Source organism: Stenella coeruleoalba (assembly GCF_951394435.1).
Source record: "Stenella coeruleoalba genome assembly, chromosome: 7".
NCBI classification, from domain to species: Eukaryota; Metazoa; Chordata; class Mammalia; order Artiodactyla; family Delphinidae; genus Stenella; species Stenella coeruleoalba.
This window is the reverse complement of record NC_137153.1, coordinates 118174692-118194234: the sequence shown is the minus strand read 5'-3', so window position 1 is coordinate 118194234 and position 19543 is coordinate 118174692. Positions and strand designations below refer to the sequence as shown.

Below are 19543 nucleotides of genomic sequence, written 5' to 3'. Positions count from 1 at the left end.
AGTTTGCAAGTATTTTCTCTCAGTGTATAGCTTGTCTTTTCATTCTCTTAAAAGGGCCTTTAGATCCAAATGGTTTTCCCTTTTTTTCCTCTAAAAGTTTTATAGTTTTACATTTTACATTTAAGTCTGAGATTCATTCTGAGCTAATTTTTGTACAAAGTATGAGACTTAAGGTGATGTTCATATTTTTGCATATGGATGGCCACTTGCTCCAGGACTATTTGTTTAAAAGGCTCTATTTCCTCCTCTGAATTCTTTTTTTGCACCTTTGTCAAAAATCAGTTGGGCAGGGACTTCCCTGGTGGCGCAGTGGTTAAGAATCCGCCTGCCAAAGCAGGGGACACAGGTTCGAGCCCTGGTCCGGGAAGATCCCACATGCCACGGAGCAACTAAGCCTGCAGGCCACAGCTACTGAGCCTGCACGCCTAGAGCCCGTGCTCTGCAGCAAGAGAAGCCACCGCGGTGAGAAGTCCGCGTACCACAACGAAGAGTAGCCCCCGCTCTCCGCAACTAGAGAAAGCCCGCGCGCGCAGCAACGAAGACCCAACGCAGCCAAAAATAAATAAGTAAATTTATTTTTTAAAGAAATCAGTTGGACATACTTGTGGGATCTATTTCTGTTGGGTCTATTTCTATTATCTATTGGGTTCTCAATTCATGTGCATTTATCATCTATTAAAATTCATTTTACACTTGCATTGATGATATATCCTTATTAACATGGGAAAATGTAAGATAAAATCTTACAAAAGGGCAATTTAGTATATTCTGATTTTTGTAAAGCTTTTTTTTTAAAGAGTGCTTTAATGCCTGTACATGGGGTCAACTCATTAGAAAGACCCTGAAATAATGTTTTCCAATCTGGGTTCCTGGGGTTACTCTCAAGGGTTTTAAGAAAGCCGGATTCAGTGCCTTTACCTCGCTTATTAGCTGTGATGTTCCGTGAGTATAATGTAGCTCTTCCTGGGGACTTTTGGCTATGGAATCCCTTTCTTTCCCTAAGAAGCTTTTCTCAGGGCTGTTGTTCAAAGGAACACACTTTCAGAAACAGGTCTGAAAGGTTCCCTGCCAAAATATTAATAGTGATTATCACAGAACTGTGGGATTTAGGGTGGTTTTTCCTTTTCCCTTTCTCCTTTCTAAGTTCGGTTAGCTGAAAAAAAAATTACAACAAACGTGTTCATTTTATAAACCAGAAAGATAATAAAGATGTTTGGGGGTGGAGGGGGAGCAACTAGGTGCCAGAGGACTGGAAGGGAAGGCAGCTACGAGCTGGTTTGCAGAAGCAGGAAAGAAAGCCAGGCTGGCAAGAACCCCTGGGAGGATGGGAGAAGCAGAAAACACAGAGGGCACTGCCAGTTCACCTACAGGAGGGAGATGGGGGCTCAAATCCACACAGATCACAGCAGTGCTGCGTGGTGATGGAGAATGTTGTCATACAAAACACTCCCAGCATGCCCTTGGGAAGACCTGGCAGGGGACCGCTGGGAAGGGCTGGTCCTGACGCCACCTGCACCGGCGGGGGTGGGGGGCGGGCATGAGTATGAAGGTACATGTGATGCTGGGGGCTGTTACATCTCTGAGACTTCATAGCAGAGTATTTTGATTAAGTCAGCTTAAAATGAGGCTCCTGCTAATTGTATCCACAGACCACTCTTTTTTCATTTTCTCGTTTATTTATTTATACCCTGCCTTGTTCTGGGGAAAAAAAACAATTAAGAATAGCTCACAGCGTTCATAAAATAAGACTAAATAGTGTAAAATTAAAAGCAGATGGAAGAAGACAGGAGAACAAGGATGGGTGCCAAGAGGATCCAGCAAGGAGGCTTCTTCTTGGTCCTCTTCCCACTGTCCAGGTGGACGAGATGGCGCAGTAGGATTCCTTAGGGTGCAGGCAAGGGGACGGCCAACCTGAGCTGGGGTACCAGGTCCCACCATGGGCCCAGGCCCTGTCCGAGGTATGCTCTCAATACATATCTATTGAATGAATACACACATTTGACATCAAAAAGTCAAAACTGGGCTTCCCTGGTGGTGCAGTGGTTGAGAGTCCGCCTGCCGATGCAGGGGACACGGGTTCGTGCCCCGGTCCGGGAGGATCCCACATGCCGTGGAGCGGCTGGGCCCGTGAGCCATGGCCGCTGAGCCTGCGCGTCCAGAGCCTGTGCTCTGCAACGGGAGAGGCCACGACAGTGAGAGGCCCGCATACCACAAAAAAAAAAAAAAAAAGTCAAAACTGCCTCAGGTTTCCATCGGTGACTCTCAGGTTGTGGAACCACTGTTGGGACAGAGCTGAGATTTCCCAGGATTAAGATTTGCGTGGCTTGGAGACCAGTGTTTTCTCAGGAGAAGACCTTGAAGAGGGAACAAACCAGCCCTCAGAAGCAGACTTTCCCTCATACCCATTAGGATGGCTATTATGAAAAGAAAAAAACAAAACAGAAAATAACAAGTGTTGGCGAGGATGTGGAGAAACGGGAACCGTTGTGCACTGTTGGTGGGGATGCCAAATGGTCCAGCCACTGTGGAAAACAGTATAGAGGTTCCTCAAAAAATTAAAAATAGAATTACCATATGATCCAGCCATTCTACTTCTGGGTATATACCCAAAAGAGTTGAAAGCAGAGACTCTGAGAGATATTTGTACACCCGCGTTCACAGCAGCATTATTCACCATAGCCAAAAGGTAGAAGCAACCCAAGTGTCCATTGATGGATGAATGGATAAACAAACAACAAAGGAACAAAATATATATATATAATTATTATTATTCAACATCAAAAAGGAAGGAAATTTGTTAGATGCTACACATGCTACGACATGGATGAACCAACCTTGAGGACATTACGCTAAGTGAAACAAGCCAGACACAAAAAGACAATACTGTATGATTCCACTTATGTGAGATACCTAGAGTAGTCAAATTCATAGAGACAGAAAGTAGAATGGTGTTTGCCAAGGGCTGGGGGTGGGGGCGGAGGGTGGAATGGGAAGTTAGTGTTTAATAGGTACAGAGTTTCAGTTTTGCAAGATGAAAGAGTTCTGGAAACGGAATGTTGGTGATGGTTGCACAACAAGGTGAACGTACTTAATGCCCCTGAACTGTACACTTAAACGTGGTTAAGACGGTAAATTTTATACTGTGTATATTTTGCCACAAAAACAATTAAAGAAGAAAAGCAGGGGATTTCCAAAAGGAGGCTGTGAGCCGGGAACTATGGGTCTACCAGCTGTCACATCTAGGGGGTATGGGAGAGCAAGGGGTGCCAGAGAAGGCTAGGGACTTCCAAGAAGACAATTTTAGCAAGGCCCCTGCTCTCTTGGTTGGCTAGAGAGACTCAAGGTCTCTCAGATCAGCATAGCTCCTGGGATTTCCCTGGTGGCGCAGTGGATAAAACTGCGCTCCCAAAGCAGGGGGCCCAGGTTCCATCCCTGGTCACGGAACTAAATCCCACATGCATGCCACAACTAAGAGTTTCCATGCCACAACTAAGGAGCCCTGGAGCCATAACTTAAGGAGCCCTGGAGCTGCAACTAAGACCTGGCTCAACCAAATAAATTAAATAAATAAATATTTTTTTTAAAAACAAGCAAACATAGCTCCTGCCCCAGAGAAACTACCTAAGGTCATAGTGTTTATTGATTTAGTCAACAAGTACTCATGGGGCACCTACTATGTGCCAGGCATCATGACACAAACCCTGTCCTTGTGTATATTGCATTCTTTTAGGGGGAGATGCCCCCAAAGCAAACAAGAAAGTATAAAATCGAGATAGGAACCAAAAGTACACACCAGTATGATTCCATTAGATAGCATTCTAGAAAATGCAAAAGAATCTAGAGTGACAGGAAGCAGATCGGTGGTTGCCTGGGGCTGGTGGTGGATGAAGGGGTCAAGTGCCAAGGGCACGAGAAAAGCTTTGGGACTGATGGAAATGTTCTGTATCTTGATTGTTGATGGTGAATTCATGGGTGCGTACATCTGTCCAAACTCATCCCACTGTACACTTTAAATGTATGCTGTTTACTGTGCATACATTCTATTTTGCTTGATAAAATATTGTTTTAGTTGAGTGATAAGCTACAAAGTAGTGGGTTTCTCAAAGGTCACATTTCAAGTGAGGCCTGAAGGAAGAGATGGGGCCATCTCGACAAGGCTGGAGGTGGGGTGGGGAGGAGTGTCCTAGGTGAAGGGAACAGGATTTGCCAAGGTCCAGAGATGTCAGGAGAGCCCAGCACATCCGGAAAGCTCGAGTGGCTGAGGAGGACCAGGGGTCCCGGTTGTGTCTGGTGGGCCTGGTGAAGGAGAGGTGAGGTTGAAGATGAGAGTGGATGGTTGTACTTTGTGCTGAGGGTGATGGGGTGTGGCTGAGGTTTTTTAATTGGGACATTGACACAATCAGGTTAGCATGGGGAAGATTTCTCTGGCCGCAGTGTAGAGAACGAGTTGCCACAAGGGCAAGAATGAAGGTTGGGGCCTATTAGGGCGCTGTTGGCATAACACAGGTGTGAGATGGAGGCCCAGATGAAGAGCAAGGAGAGTGGCGGTGGGGTCGGAGTGGAGAGGAAAGCCTCGAGGCATTTGTAATTGAGTAAATGCGGGTTGAAAGAAGGCAGAGGCAAGATGGACGCCCAGGCTTCTGAACTGGGCAACCCATGGAAGGAGGTGGCATTTCCTGAATAGGAAACCCTGGAGGAGAAACAGGTTTAGGGGCTGAAAGGCTGAGTCCAGGTTTGGACATTTGAGTCTGAGCTGCCTACAAGACAGCCTGGGCAGGTGTTCAGCAGGCCGTGGACACTCAGGACAAAGTCTGAGCTGGAGACTCCAGGAGGCATACACACGGGGTTGGAAGCAGGGGCTAGGGCAGATTAACCTCCCAAAGATGCTCACAACATCATCTTCCATCCCAGGTGGTCCTTTTTAGTGACCTTGGCATCCCCCACAAAGCAGTGCAGTCCATTGCTCCACCCCCTTGAATATGGGCGGATCCTGTGACTGCTTTGACCAATAGGACGTGGGGATGGAAGGTTTGACCAATGGGACATAGGGATGAAAAGTTTGACCAATAGGACATAGGGATGGAAGGCTTGACCAATAGAACGCAGGGATGGAAGGCTTGACCAATAGAATGCAGGGATGGAAGGCATGCCCCGCCAGGTCCAGGAGTGGCCCTTAACTGTCCTGGTAGCTTCTGCTTCGAGGCTCTCAGAGGCCTGCCACCATGTTCCTAGTGCGTGTTTTCCAAGACCGCTGTTCTGTAAGAAACCCAAGCCATGTGGAGACAAAGAGAGTGGTCGAGGAGCACTGAGGCCCAACACGTTCCTGAAGAAGCCACTTTGTAAGTGAATGTTCCAAACCCTGACCCTGACTGATGCCACTGAGATCAGATGCAGGCTGTCTAGGCGAACTCTTGCTGGTACCCAAGAGCTGCACAGATTTAAGCTATTAAATCCGGAGATAGTTTGTTATTCAGCAAGGTAAATAATCAACCAAGACAATAGCAAATGGCCCACTGAGCAAGCGGATCCTGCGACAGGGGGACAGGTAGAGGAACGGAGGGTCCAGACTCACCTCTCAGAATAATCCCAGAGCCAGGAGGAGAGCTTTGAGGTATGCGTGTCGACAGTATAGCTTCTTCTTCATTTCTACACCACTCTTTCCTTCTAGATGGAGAGAGCTCAGATAGCATAATACTCGTAGCCTCTCTCTGCTCCTGCACCGACTCCCACCCCCCACCCCCAGGAGGAGTTGCTCAATTTAGAAGGAGAAAGTGGACACGTGTGACTAAGCCCTTTCCTGCCTCTTCCCCTGCTCTGTTCCCCCCACACCAAGTTTTACAAGGTAGCCCTGCAGTTCCTTGTGCATCTCCCCTCTGTCCTGTGAACTCTGGCTACCTTATTCTCCCCAGACTCTCAGCATTGTTCCTCAACTCAGGGAGTCTGCCAGGCTCTGCCTGGGTCGCCCTTCCCTGCACTGCGGCCTGGAAACTCTCTCCAGGCATTAAGCTGGAACAATCTTAAGGCTCACTTCATTTGTATCCATCCTTCAGGGGTCACTGTCCTTCCTTCCTTCCTTCATCATTGAACCTTGATCAGTTTATGAGGTAGGTACTCATATCCCCATTTTATTATCCCCATTTTACAGATACACCAATATGAGGCAGGCACCAGCATTACCCTCATTTCACAGATGAGTAAACTGAGACTTAGAGAGGTTAAGTGACTTGTACAAGGTTGCTTAGCAAGGAGCAGGACCAGAACTTGGACCTGGTTCTTTCTTTCTTCCAGGATCTGAAACACCGCACTCTACTATCTCTCCAAACGCATGCCATAACCAAATGTAACTATTCCAGGTCATTCTCCACTGCCCAGGTTGTTGTATTTCTGTATCCTTATCTAAAACAATAGGGAATAAGAACCTGCCCTGCAGAAATAATAACATGAATGAGCAAGACATACTGACCTTGATATTTATTGCAGTTTTGTTCATAACTTTAAAAAATTGGAAACAACATGTGCCCATCAAGAAGAGGATGCTTAGGGACTTCCCTGGTGGTCCAGTGGTTAAGACTCCACACTTCCAATGCAAGGGGCATAGGTTTGATCCCTGGTCAGGGAACTAAGATCCCACATGGTGCTGCGGTGCTGCAAAAAAAAAAAAAAGAGAAGAGGATGCTTAATACATGCTGGTACATCCATACAGTGGAGTGCTGCACAGCTGTGAAAAAGTATCAGGAAGATTCATATGTATTGGCATTAAAGATGTTCAATCTCTCTCTCTCTATATATATATATATACACATACATATATATGTAAAATGATAGCACGTTGTTTTTTTTAAAAAATCTATCTATCTATCGATATCTCCAGTCCCATGCAGGTCCATGAGGAGGAGCATTGCTCTGCTCCAGGCAGCCATTCAGGGACCCAGACTCCTTCCATCTTCCATCCTTCATCACAGCAGAAGGAGAAGAGAGAGAGTAGAGGATCAGGTGTGGGAGATTTTTATGGGCTGGGCATGGAAGTGACAATCATTACTTCAACCATATTCCATTGTCCACCCTTGAGCATATGGCCACTCCTCACCACAGGGGAGGCTGGGAGATGTCGTCTAGCTGTACGCCAGTAGGTGGGCTTGGTGAGCATCTAGCCAGCCTCGGCTGCACCAACTGATATGTGCCTTTTAAACTGATGCGTATAAAAAAAAAAAGTATGTGCATGGATATATTTTTAATATGGAAAAGTCTGGAAGGATGTATTAAGCCGTTCCCTCTCATGAGTGAAAGGGAGACTTTCACTTTATATGTCTGTATGTTATTTTTCAAAATGATGGCACGTATTTTCTGTGATTAACACTTAAAGATTTGTATGGGACTTCCCTGGTGCTCTAGTAAGACTTCGTGCCCCCAGTGGAGGGGGCCAGGGTTCGATCCTCGATCGGGGAACTAGATCCCACATGCATGCCACAACTAAGAGGCTGCATGCCGCAACTAAAGATCCCACATGCCACAACTAAGACCAAGCGCAGCCTAAATAAATAAATATTTTTTTAAAAAACCACACTTAAAGATTTGTAAAATAATATTACTTTGCTTTTCTTAAAAATGGCTTTGAGCTACAGTAATCAAGACAGCATGGTACTGGCACAAAAACAGAAATATACATCAATGGAACAAGATAGAGAGCCCAGAGATAAACCCACGCACAAATGGTCACCTTATCTTTGATAAAGGAGACAAGAATATACAATGGAGAAAAGACAGCCTCTTCAATAAGCGGTGCTGGGAAAACTGGACAGCTACATGTAAAAGAATGAAATTAGAACACTTCCTAACACCATACACAAAAATAAACTCAAAATGGATTAAAGACCTAAATGTAAGACTGGATGCTATAAAACTCTTAGAGGAAAACACAGGCAGAACACTCCATGATGTAAATCACAGCAAGATCCTTTCGGACCCACCTCCTAGAGAAATGGAAATAAAAACAAAAATAAACAAATGGGACCTAATGAAACGTAAAAGCTTTTGCACAGCAAAGGAAACCATAAACAAGACGAAACGACAACCCTCAGAATGGGAGACAATATTTGCAAATGAAGCAACAGACAAAGGATTAATCTCCAAAATATACAGGCAGCTCTTGCAGCTCAATATCAAAAAAACAAAAAACCCAATCCAAAAATGGGCAGAAGACCTAAATAGACATTTCTCCAGAGAAGATATACAGATTGCCAACAAAGACATGAAAGGATCCTCAACATCACTAATCATTAGAGAAATACAAATCAAACCTGCAGTGAGGTATCACCTCACACCAGTCAGAATGGCCATCATCAAAAAATCTACAAACAATAAATGCTGGAGAGGGTGTGGAGTAAAGGGAACCCTCTTGCACTGTTGGTGGGAATGTAGATTGGTACAGCCACTATGGAGAACAGTATGGAGGTTCCCCAAAAAACTAAAAATAGAACTACCATACGACCCAGCAATCCCACTACTGGGCATATACCCTGAGAAAACCATAATTCAAAAAGAGACATGTGCCACAATGTTCATTGCAGCTCTGTTTACAGTAGCCAGGACATGGAAGTAACCTAAGTGTCCATCGACAGATGAATGGATAAAGAAGATGTGGCACATATATACAATGGAATATTAGCCATAAAAAGACACAAAATTGAGTTATTTGTAGTGAGGTGGATGGACCTAGAGACTGTCATACAGAGTGAAGCAAGTCAGAAAGAGAAAAACAAATACCGTATGCCGTATGCTAGCACATATATATGGAATCTAAAAAAAAAAAAAGGTTCTGAAGAACCTATGGGTAGGGCAGGAAGAAAGATGCAGACATAAAGAATGGACTTGGGGACACAGGGAGGGGGAAGGGTAAGCTGGGATGAAGTGAGAGAGTGGCATGGACATATATACACTACCAAATGTAAAACAGATAGCTGGTGGGAAGCAGCCGCATAGCACAGGGAGATCAGCTCTGTGCTTTGTGACCACCTAGAGGGGTGGGATAGGGAGGGTGAGAGGGAGACGGAAGAGGGAGGAGATATGGGGATATATGTATATGTATAGCTGATTCATTTTGTTATACAGCAGAAATTAACACACCATTGTAAAGCAATTATACTCCAATAAAGATGTTTTTTAAAAAAATGGCTTTGAACCAACGGAGTTTAGAAATTTAAATGTTCACTAGGGGGCAGGAGAGATGTGTGTTTTGTGTGCTTCTGCTATTTGCTAGTCGCCATTTACTACATTTCTTGCATAATTTCCTCCTTCAGCAGGCCATGTGTAACGTTTGCTGAACTGTTTAAGAAAATGACAGCACGGCTTCCCTGGTGGCGCAGTGGTTAAGAATCCGCCTGCCAATGCAGGGGACAAGGGTTCGAGCCCTGGTCCAGGAAGATCCCACATGCTGCGGAGCAACTAAGCCCGTGCGCCACAGCTACTGAGCCTGCGCTCTAGAGCCCACGAGCCACAACTACTAAGCCTGCGTGCCACAACTACTGAAGGCCGCACACCTAGAGCCCATGCTCCACAAGAGAAGCCACCGCAGTGAGAAGCCCGTGCACCGCAAAGAAGAGTAGCCCCCTCTCGCCACAACTAGAGAAAGCCCGTGTGCAGCAACGAAGACCCAACACAGCCAAAATTAAATAAAATAAATAAATTTTTTTAAAAAAAGAAAGAAAATGACGGCACCCAGGCCTCGCACACTGGCGGGCTTCAGCTGTGGGCTCAACCATCCCATTTTAATCGGATCCTCGAGGCTGTGGTTACCTTATGTGTCAGGATTGAAAATGCGTGTGTTTCATACTAGCTTTCGAGCACCCAGAGCAAGAAGTCTGTTAACTTGCCCGAGAAAAGGCCAAAGTACCGTGAAGCCGATGTACTGCCTGCTCTGCTGGGATCAGTCTGGGAGATACCACATTTAGATCACGGAGTGATGACCCAGACATCTGTCCCCACCTTTTTGAGGGTGTATGTGGACACTTCCCCAGTCTCCCGAGCACGGCAACCAGATCTGGGGTTAAACCATTTGGGGGCATGGGGGAGTGTGGGGGAACTCATGCTCACAGGAATGAATAATGAGCAAAATCTCAATGAAAACAAAATCACTAATGTCCTCTAAAGTCACTAAAACATTTGTCTCCTCTATTTGGACTTTCCTGGTGCTCCGAATCGGGATGAATACCCTCACACCCAGACAACATGGTGGGCACCCCCCACTGGAATGTTCATCATAGCCAGTCTCATAGAAGAGTTTGTTGGGGACTGAGAGTTCCACCCCCAATTCCCATGGAGCTCCTGGAGACCAGGAACCAGATCTTGTTTGTCTTTGTTTTTCTCACGAGGCCAGGACGCTGAGGACATGCCATCTATGTGAATGGAATGGAACTGAACTGAACAAATACGGAGCATCATGTAAAATACTGTGGGGTACCTAAAGAGAAGTCTGGGTTAGGCAAGTTGTAGCACAGTGGTTAAAACATGAGCCTGGGGGGAATAAAGTTAAAAAAAAAAAGTGGAGCAGACTGACTACTTACTAGAAGTGTGTCTCTGTGTAACCCACTCAGCCTAGGGACTGGAGAAGATGGACGTGGCTGCCCTCCTTCACCAGACCAGGAGGGTTAGAGCCTCGCAGCTGTTTGGACTGTGTAACCCTATCCACCTGGCCAGCCCCAATTGGACCGGGGGTGAGCCTCTGACTGGAGCTGGGCCAATCAGATCATCTGTCTTGGAACTCAGGTTTGGGAATGAGCATCCTTCATGGGTCTGGTCTGTTAGCTGAGGTGGGAGAGGAAGGGACCTGGGGGTGGCCGGATAAGGGGCCGTGTGGGCAGTTCAGGTGCCGGTGAGGTATTGCACTTCCTGCCCTTCGGTTCTACCCGTGAGACACCTGCGTGCTTTCTAATAAATTATTTTCGCCGAGCCATTATTAAATTGGTATCTGTAACATATGACCAAACAAATACTCCCTGATCTAGATCCCACCCTCCCAGGATTACTGTGAGGGCTGAAGCAGTGACCAGCCGCAAGCAGCCCTCATACCATTGCTACTATTATTAATGGACTCCACCTCCCCTTCTGATCTGCAATAATGATGTAGTGAAGACATCATCTCTGTCCTCAGGGAACTGACCATGTGGTTGGGGAGTTCAGGCAGGTACGTGTGAAGTGATTGTCAACAATCCAATCTGAGATGAGCCCTGGAGCCACCAGTCTCCTTTGGCTGTTTTTATTTATGTATTTATTTATCTATCTATTTACTTATTTATTTTTGGCTGTGTTGGGTTTTCGCTGCTGCAAGCGGGCTTTGTCTAGTTGCGACGAGTGGGGGCTACTCTTCGTTGCGGTGCGTGGGCTTCTCACTGCGGTGGCTTCTCTTGTTGCGGAGCACAGGCTCTAGGCGTGCAGGCTTCAGTAGGTGTGGCACGTGGGCTCAGTAGTTGTAGCACACGGGCTTAGTTGCTCTGCGGCATGTGGGATCTTCCTGGGCCAGGGATCAAACCAGTGTCCCCTGCATTGGCAGGGGGATTCTTAACCACTGTGCCACCAGGGAAGCCCCAAAAGCCCCTTCTTAAAAAGCCTCTCTTAGCAGGCTCCTGGCCACCTTGCTGTCCCTTCCACCGTGGATTCTGCAGAGCTGTGTAGTGGTCATCTGGTTCATCCTTAGCTGGACTGTTGGGAGAGGGCCCAGAAGCACCCTTGCAGGTACTGATTGAGTTCCTTCCCTGTGTTGCTGTCATGTACATAAGCCAGACATGGTCCTAGTACTAATAGTGTTTTTCATTTTCTGTATCTTATGATGTGGTTTTTTTTTACATTGAAATTTTATTTTTATATTTACTTATTTATTTTTAATTGAAGTATAGGTGATTTACAATGTTGTGTTAGTTTCAGATGTGCAGCAAAGTGATTCAGTTATGCGCGCACACACACACACACACACACACACACACATATATATTGAGTATAGTTCCCTGGGCTATGCAGTAGGTCCTTTTGGTTATTTATTTTATATATAGTAGTGTATATATATTAATCCAAAACTCCTAATTTATCCCTTCCTCTCCCCGTCCTCTTTGGTAACCATAAGTTTGTTTTCCATGTCTGTCTCATGAAGTTTTGACATCTTAAAAGTCTTGCTGGCTTGGGAGAGTCTAGCCAATTCTTAGAGATAGGTGAGGGAGCACACCTTTCATATGCAAACCAACCCATCCCCAGTCACCTTATGAGAGGACATGCCTGCCTTCATATGGTTCTCTAACTTCTTGTATCTGTTATATAACTCTCACACACCACACCAATATTTCCTCTGCCCTAGGTTATCCCAGGGCCAGGCAACTAGAGTGCACCCCTTTTTCCAGAGCCCATTGGAATTATTCACACTAGTCAATCCTAACCTGTTTACCCTGCCCTGCCTTGCCTTTCCTGAAAAAAAACCCAATAAAGACTCTGTCCTAAGCTTTCCCCTCACTCCTGCTTCTGCCTCCTGACCACCCTGGTGCTCCCCATGTGGTCCTGCATGGTGTGGTGTGCCCCCTTCTCTCAGGAAATGTAAGTAATAAATTCTCCTCTCAACGGCGTTGGCCTCTCCTTGTTGTCACTCAGTCACCTCCATAAATTAAAATCCCATGGGTACAAATGAGACAGTCCATGCTTGTAGGAGCTCAGAGTGTCCTGAAGGGGACAGACATTAAACAGATACAAGAAATTAAAGAACTGTATGGAGGTGTGTGCTATCAAGGAGACATATAGGATTCTGCAAGGCTCTTAACCCTCCACGGTGCCAAGATGAATGTCCATGGATTTTGCCTCATCAGCATCTCTTCTCCAGATATTGCTTTGAGAATCACCCGTCCCCACTCCCAGTTGCTGGTTCTGTGGCATCCACTCCCCATGTTTCTTGCATTTGGTGCAATTCTCAGGCCTGGCCGATTTATGCACCCTACTCCCCCACCCCCCACCTGCAGTCATTGGCTCAGCGACAGGCATGTGACTCAAACTAGGCTAAGGAGAGTCAGCTGGTACCCAATTCAGCCACTGCACAGAGAGAGATCAGTTGGGAATAGAGCCAACGCAGAGGAGTGATGTCGTAGTTTCAGAGCCTAGAGGTAGCTGTTGGTCCTGGCTGTAACCCTGGTTTGCTAGTTATGATGTCCAACAAACTCCCTTTTTGCCCTAACTGAGCTTAACTGGGTTTCTGACAGTGAAATCCAGCATCCTGACCAGTACAGGGAACTGGCCCTAATGGGGTTGGGGGGGGGGGTGTCAGGGAAGGGTTTCCCGTAGAAGTGGCAGTTAAACTGAGAAGTGAAAGATGACTAGGAATTAGCCAGGCAGAGAGGAGGGAGAGAGCATATTCTAGACAAAAAGAGCAGCATGAGAGAAGGCTGTAAGGTAGGAAGAACAAAGCTGTACGAATCTGTTTGCTTTCATTACCTTGCATGTGTTCTATTATAGCTATAAACACCTTTGATGAATAACCTTTATTACATAAGCTCCATGACCCTTATTAACAGTAATGTCCATTTATAAAGTACTTTTTAAAAAAATATTATTTTATTTATTTATTTTGGTCATGTTGGGTCTTAGCTGCGGCAGGCAGGCTCCTTAGTTGTAGCTCACCGGCTTCTTAAGTTGCGGCATGTGTGCTCCTTAGCTGCGACTCACCGTCTCCTTTGTGGCATGCGTGTGGGATCTAGTTCCCTGACCAGGGATCGAACCTGCGTCCCCTGCATTGGAAGGTGGATTCTTAACCACTGCGCCACCAGAGAAGTCCCTATAAAGTACTTTATTGTTTGAAAATGTCTCGTCATTTGATATGTCATGATTTATTGAATATATTTGGTTCCACTCTCACGAACCCCTGACTGGGCCTACTATTCAGACTGATTTTCTGCTTTGCACCCAGACTTTTGGACCTAAAAGACTGACTCAGAAGCCTAGAAGAATTGGGGACGGCTTTGGGAGTGGGGTGAGAGGTGGTCTGGGGCCAAGGGCCAGTTTTGCCTGACGATGCAGCTGCCATGAGAGCTGAGCAGTGTGGCTCTGGCTCAGAGCAGCCATTCATCAGCTCGAAAAGAGAGACGAATTTGTCAATCTTTGGCTTTGCCTTTGACCCCTAGAGAGCTGGAACTGAGGACTCTGGAAATTTGGCCGCCACCCAGGGCCAGCTCTCAGTTACAGAATCAGCGGGCCCGCCAGAGTGTGCCGGCAGATGCGAACAGGAATCTCTGCAACGTCAATCACCTTTCCTTCTCCCTCCACCTCTTCCAAACCCTGTTCCCATCACCAGATTATTTATCTGAGGGAAACAGGAGGGAAAACCGAATTTGTTTTGTGTTACTTCTTTGCACTCCATCTTGGGCCAAGAATAGCGAGCAGGGGGCAGGATGTGAACATCCCTTGTGTTACTAAAATTTGTTGTTATTTATACTTGCATTATATGATTTAACTTTGACTCCCCAAGTTACAAACTCTTTGGAGGGAAGAATCGATCGTGCACATTTTTGTAGGACCCATAGCAGCTCACACAGTGCCTAGCCCTAAGTAGGATCTTTGATTCTTAAACCAATGACTTTTTCTGAACTCGTCACCATGCTAGAAAAGGCCCACAGCTGAGACCCAGGCTGGAGGATAGCCTGGTCCCCATTTGGGGGTCAAAAGAGTAGAGCAGGCAGGGGTCGCTGTGTCCTAATGGGTTGGACCCAGACGTTGGCAGGGAGACTCTGGGCCTCTGGGGACACTGAACCTGCAGGGGAGTCTGGCCCTGACCTGGCCAGGTGGCTCCTGCCGTCAGGGGCTGCTGAGTCTCAGGTAAGGGGACAGGTCAGGTCAGTCCCCGGCCTGGAGCCTCTGGGAGGGCAGGGAGCACTGGCCAGGTGACTCAGCAGCAGGGGCTGCCGAGACCCGGATGGAGGGACGGAGCGGGGATTGGTCCCAGGCCTTGCCATGAACTATGGCCCATCAAGGGGCTCTGAATCCTGGGTGGCGTCAGTCATAGGCCTGGCATGGAGGCTAGAGTTTGGGTGGGAGCTCTGTGTTCCAAGTTGTCAGGGGGCATGCCAGGCTCTGGGCAGGGGAGGGCACTGAACCCTGGATTGGGGTGTCAGTCCCAAGCCATGGTATGGAGACTACAGGCCAGCAGCCGGGGGAGAGGGGAGGTGGCTGAGTCTCGGGGGAGTCTCAGTGGCTGGCTTTCAGCCAGCAGGGCAAGCTGAGTCCTGGTTGGGATCAGACTCAGGCTTTGAGCTGGAGACTCGGGTTCCACGGCAGAGGAGGCTGAGTCTGGGGTGGTGTCCAACTCCAGGCCTTGGCATGGAGGCTCCGCGCGGGCAGGGGACGCTGAGTCCCAGGTGCAGGCCGGTTGTGGGGGGTGGGGTCGAGGGGGTGGGTCCCTCGCCCTGGCTTGGAGACTCCGGGCCGGCAGGGGGCGCTGAGCTCGCGGCGGCGCGGCAGCCGCCCGGCAGGTGGCGCTCTGGCCGCGGCCGAGGCCAGAGGGCGGGCGGCGGCGGCGGCGCGGCGCTGCGGCCGGCTCGCGGGCCCGGGGAAGCGGCGGCGGCGGCGGCGACGGCGACGGCGGGAGCGGAGGAGGCGGAGCGGCGGCGGCTGGCGGCGGGAGCGGCGGCGGCCCCGGGCGGGCTGGGGCGCCGCTGGCCGAGCGCACAGGCCGCGGCCCGCGGAGCCCGCCATGCCGGCGCGGGTCTGAGGCGCGGCGAGCCAGGGCCGAGGCGAGCGGCGGCCGCGCCGGCCTGTGGCCCCGCAGCGGCCCGGCGCGGGCCCGATGAGCGGCGGCCTCGGCCTCCGGCGCAGCCCGGAAATGTCCGGCAAGATCGAGAAAGCAGGTGAGGCGCGCGGCCGGCGCGGGGCGGCCCGTGCTCGGGGCGGGCGGCCGGGCGGCCGGGCTCCCGGGGGGCGCGGGCCCGTTGCCGCGCCGGGAGCAGAAGTGAAAGCGCCGCCGGGCCTGCCGGGGCGCGTCTCGGGCGGGCGGCGGGCCGGGCCGCGCGGCGCTTCTCGGGGCGCACGGCCGGCGGGGGCCGGGGTGCCGGCGCAGGGCCCCGCGGCCGGGCCGGTAGGTGCCCGCTGCTCGGCCCGCGGTGTTAACTTTGAGACAACGGATGGGACCGGGGACGGGGCAGGGACCGCGGCCGCGTGCCCGAGTGGCCCGGCGGCGGGCGGTCGTCTTTCAGGCAGTGAACAGAGCAGAGCCATAAAATGTGTCATTTCTGATGAGCCTCGAGTTTATATTTAACCAGAAGTATCCACTTCGGAGGCTTCAAAGGAAGTGGGCAGGATGTGTCTGGGCGTTTTCAGGGCGCGGGGGAGCTCTCCTCTGGTATCAAGCTGAGCCCTGGAAGCGGGGCTTGTGGGGAGCCGGTTGGGTTGGGGGTGGGTTAGAAGTCTTGATGCCAACCCCATCCCTTTGTGTGCTCCTTAGAAATCTCGGAGCCTCGCCTTCCGGTTAGCTGGGTTTTGCTCAGACGGGCAATAAGAGTCTCCAAAGATTCTACTCGGGCCGTGCATCTGAGGCCCAGAGCTTAATTAGCGACACCTTGCAGGGCGCATCCTTGAGTCGCAGGTGAGGGAGGCGGGCGGTCCTGGGCTCCCTAGCGGGGACATCACTGGTTGTCATAACCTGGTACCTTGTCAGCCAAGCTTGGCAGCCAAGCTGTGGAAGGTGGGAGCTTAGGGGGATGGATAGGGGGAAGGTTACACTGATTTTGGAAGTTGCTGGTTTCCCAGGTTGAACCAGGACACTTTTCGGAGAGGCGCCTCGGAAGTGGACCGAGCCGGCCGTGTAACTTGCAGGCTGTGGCTTGAGCACAGGAAGGAAATTTTCGTCGCCTTCTTTGAGGGTTTTCTGTGTATCCGGCTCTGTGCTGAGCACCTTAAACGTATGTCTTATTAAATCTTCGTAGATTCTCTGTGGCAGAGAACGTGGTCCCGGTTTTGACAGGGTTGGGGGCTCAATGGCTTCTCGTAGGCCGCCCAGCCAGAGGACAGCGGGCCGGGCCCTGATGCCCTGCTCTCTGAGTGGAAGCCTGGGTGCCCTCCTTGGGGGCAGGGCCCTTGGCTTCAGGTGCTGCTTCTTGGGTGTTTCTGTCACTGTTCTTCAGGCCCAGGGCCGTGTCCAGTGACCAGGAGTTTCCTCCCAGCACACATGCCGTTCCAGAAATACCTCTGGTTAACGTGTGCAGTGTTTCTCAGGATGCGTCGTGTCTCTGAATGGTATTGATGGGAAACTTGGCTGGTTTATTTTCAACATTAACAGGGTTTTGTCTAATTATAAGGATAATTGAAAAATTTGTAAATCACGAAAAGCCAAAAGAGCACAGTGAAAAGCACCTGCCACCCCACGGGCTGCTTTCCCCAGCTCAGCCCTCTCAGATGAGCTGTCACGTGCATCCTCTACTCCCTGGAGAAAGGAGGCCTGAGGCCAGTTCTTTTTGGCCCAGGTTATCCCTGGGCACCTCCATCTGCCGGGGGCTGTAGTAGATGCAGAAGCCAGGGGTGCCTGCCTTCGGAGAAGCTTGTCTGTGGGTGGGAGAGCTGGCCCCAGCATCACCCCTGGACTGCCAGGCCTCGGGAACTGTGGAGCAGCAGGAGGCGGGGCCCGTGGGCACAGGTGAGGGGTGGCCTGTCTGCTGAGGGCATGGGGAAGGCTCTGGAGGAGGGCGAGTGTGCCCCACTTGGAGGTGGGGGAAGAGGCCAAGCAGGGGTTGTGGAAGTCTCAGGAGGAAGATGCATGTGGTGGGAGGCAGCTGAGCTGAAAGTGCTGAGGTTGGCAAGACCAGAGATGGCACGTCACGTGGAGCTAGCGGGAGGTCTGTCCTTCTAGTGTAAGGTCTTCTGCTGTGATTCACACACAACTGTCAAGGAAGCCTGGGACACTCTGGAATGAGGGATACACCTTCTCAGTGGTTTCTGCTGGTCATTGTGGGTGGCTTTCAACTTTGCGTTTTGATGAGATTTCCCATGCGGTTTCTGTTGGAGTTTTCTAAATGGACCTACTGTGAAGTCACCCGCAAAGTGTTTCTTAAAGGAAGGGTCCTTAGGTGAAGTGGCGCCTCCTGTTAGCAGGTGAGCAGTCTTTGGGAAGTTATAGAGCCTGACACCCAGTCAGTGCTCATTGTTGTCAGGTTTCGCTATTTTCTGTTGACTTGAGCAGAAGAGTTGCTTACATGTGTTCACAATCTCTTCTCTCTGATAATAGGACCAGTGCTTTCACTTCTCAGGGCTTAAGGGAGCCCAGGTTTTTTGAGTGTAAAGGAAAACTTTGTGCATCCCTTACAGCCCTAGACTCTTGCCCATCCTTCCCACCTGATACCTCCCGTGAGCTGCAGCCTCTTCAGCCTCTGGGGGAGATCTTTTTGAATCTGTCGTGCTGCTTTGCAACCTGTTTACTTACTGAGCAGTGCCTGCCTGGGATGGGGGTGTCATACATTACTGCCCTCCTAGGAGGGCCTACCCTTCTGTAGGGACCAGATTGGCTGTCTTCGGTTATCTGCTCTGGGCCCGGTGGGGGATGAAGACAGTCTGGGTTCCAGAGGGTGGCACAGGATCAGCTTGCTAGCTGGTTGGGCCAGTCCAGTTAGGCTTGGTGGAGAAGGGTTGAATTTGGAAGGCCAGGAAGAATGCTGGAGTGGAGGGGGAGGCTCCTTGGTGTCTTCCAGAGATAATGGGGAGGCGGGGAGTGAGTGGAGCCAGACACATTAGGGAGCTCCCGGGGTGAGCTTTCGGGCAGGCCTGGCAAGGAGAAGAGGCGCTTCCCTGGGAACGAAGACGGACTTGCTCTGGAGGACCCACACTGGCGGGAGATGTGTGCAGTGCTGAGGCCACTTTGGGGGACCAGTGAACCTGGTTCTGGCGTGTTCGCAGTTATGGTGGGTCTCAGTGTGCTCATGCTTACTCCCAGTAAATGCACTAAGTGGAGGGAATTGAAGCCTTAATGCTTCTGGAGCTGAAACACCTCTCTTGCCTGGTGAACAGAGGTGACAGACTGGTGGCTGTGGGCTGGGTTCAGGCAATAGATGTGTTGTGTGTGATCCATACATGTTCTTGGAGAAAAAAGAAAGAATTGATGGTCAGTATTTAACAATCAGGAAATGACTCACAAAGCTCAGGTTTCTGGTTCTTTTGGAAAATGAGCAGCTCTAGTAACCCTGGGCGCTTGTTCCTACGAGGCCACTGTGGCGGGGACCTCCCACTCCTGCCAGCCCCAGCGCTGATTCCTGCTTCCCACTTGGACTGTTGACGTTTGAGTTTGCATCCCTCTCCTTGCAGAAATCACTCGTGTTTGGTGTTTGTTTGCTTTTTACCTGGACTTCGAAGTCTTTGCCCCATTCCTTCATGGATTCATTCTTTGATCCCCTTGCTTGGCACTGATCGAGCTCCTGCTGTCCGGTGCTGTGCAAGGCTCTGGGAGCCAGCGGTGAACTTGGCGGGCATCATGCCGCCACACAGGCCCTTACCTCTGGCAGTGTGGGGAGTGCTGGGGGGGTTACAAGGGATCCCATCAGACTCA

At 49.8% G+C, this 19543-nt stretch overlaps 1 protein-coding gene across 6 annotated transcripts in view; it reads left to right on the top strand.

Moving 5' to 3' along the window:
• The first annotated feature begins 5218 nt into the window (after positions 1 to 5218).
• The window catches only part of RAPGEF1 (Rap guanine nucleotide exchange factor 1), a 152964-nt gene continuing 138639 nt past the window's right edge, over positions 5219 to 19543 (top strand). For 3 of the 6 annotated variants that reach the window (XR_013829203.1, XM_079927714.1, XM_079927713.1), the window contains exons 1-2: positions 5219 to 5339; positions 11612 to 11727. Coding sequence is in view for 5 of the 6 variants with exons in the window: in XM_079927714.1 (XP_079783840.1) it covers positions 5275 to 5339; positions 11612 to 11727 (181 nt within the window). In the remaining variant the exon portion in view is untranslated. Of the gene's footprint in view, positions 5340 to 11611; positions 11728 to 15579; positions 15864 to 19543 lie in introns of those variants that run through there. The other 3 variants (XM_079927718.1, XM_079927717.1, XM_079927716.1) reach the window with 1 other exon arrangement.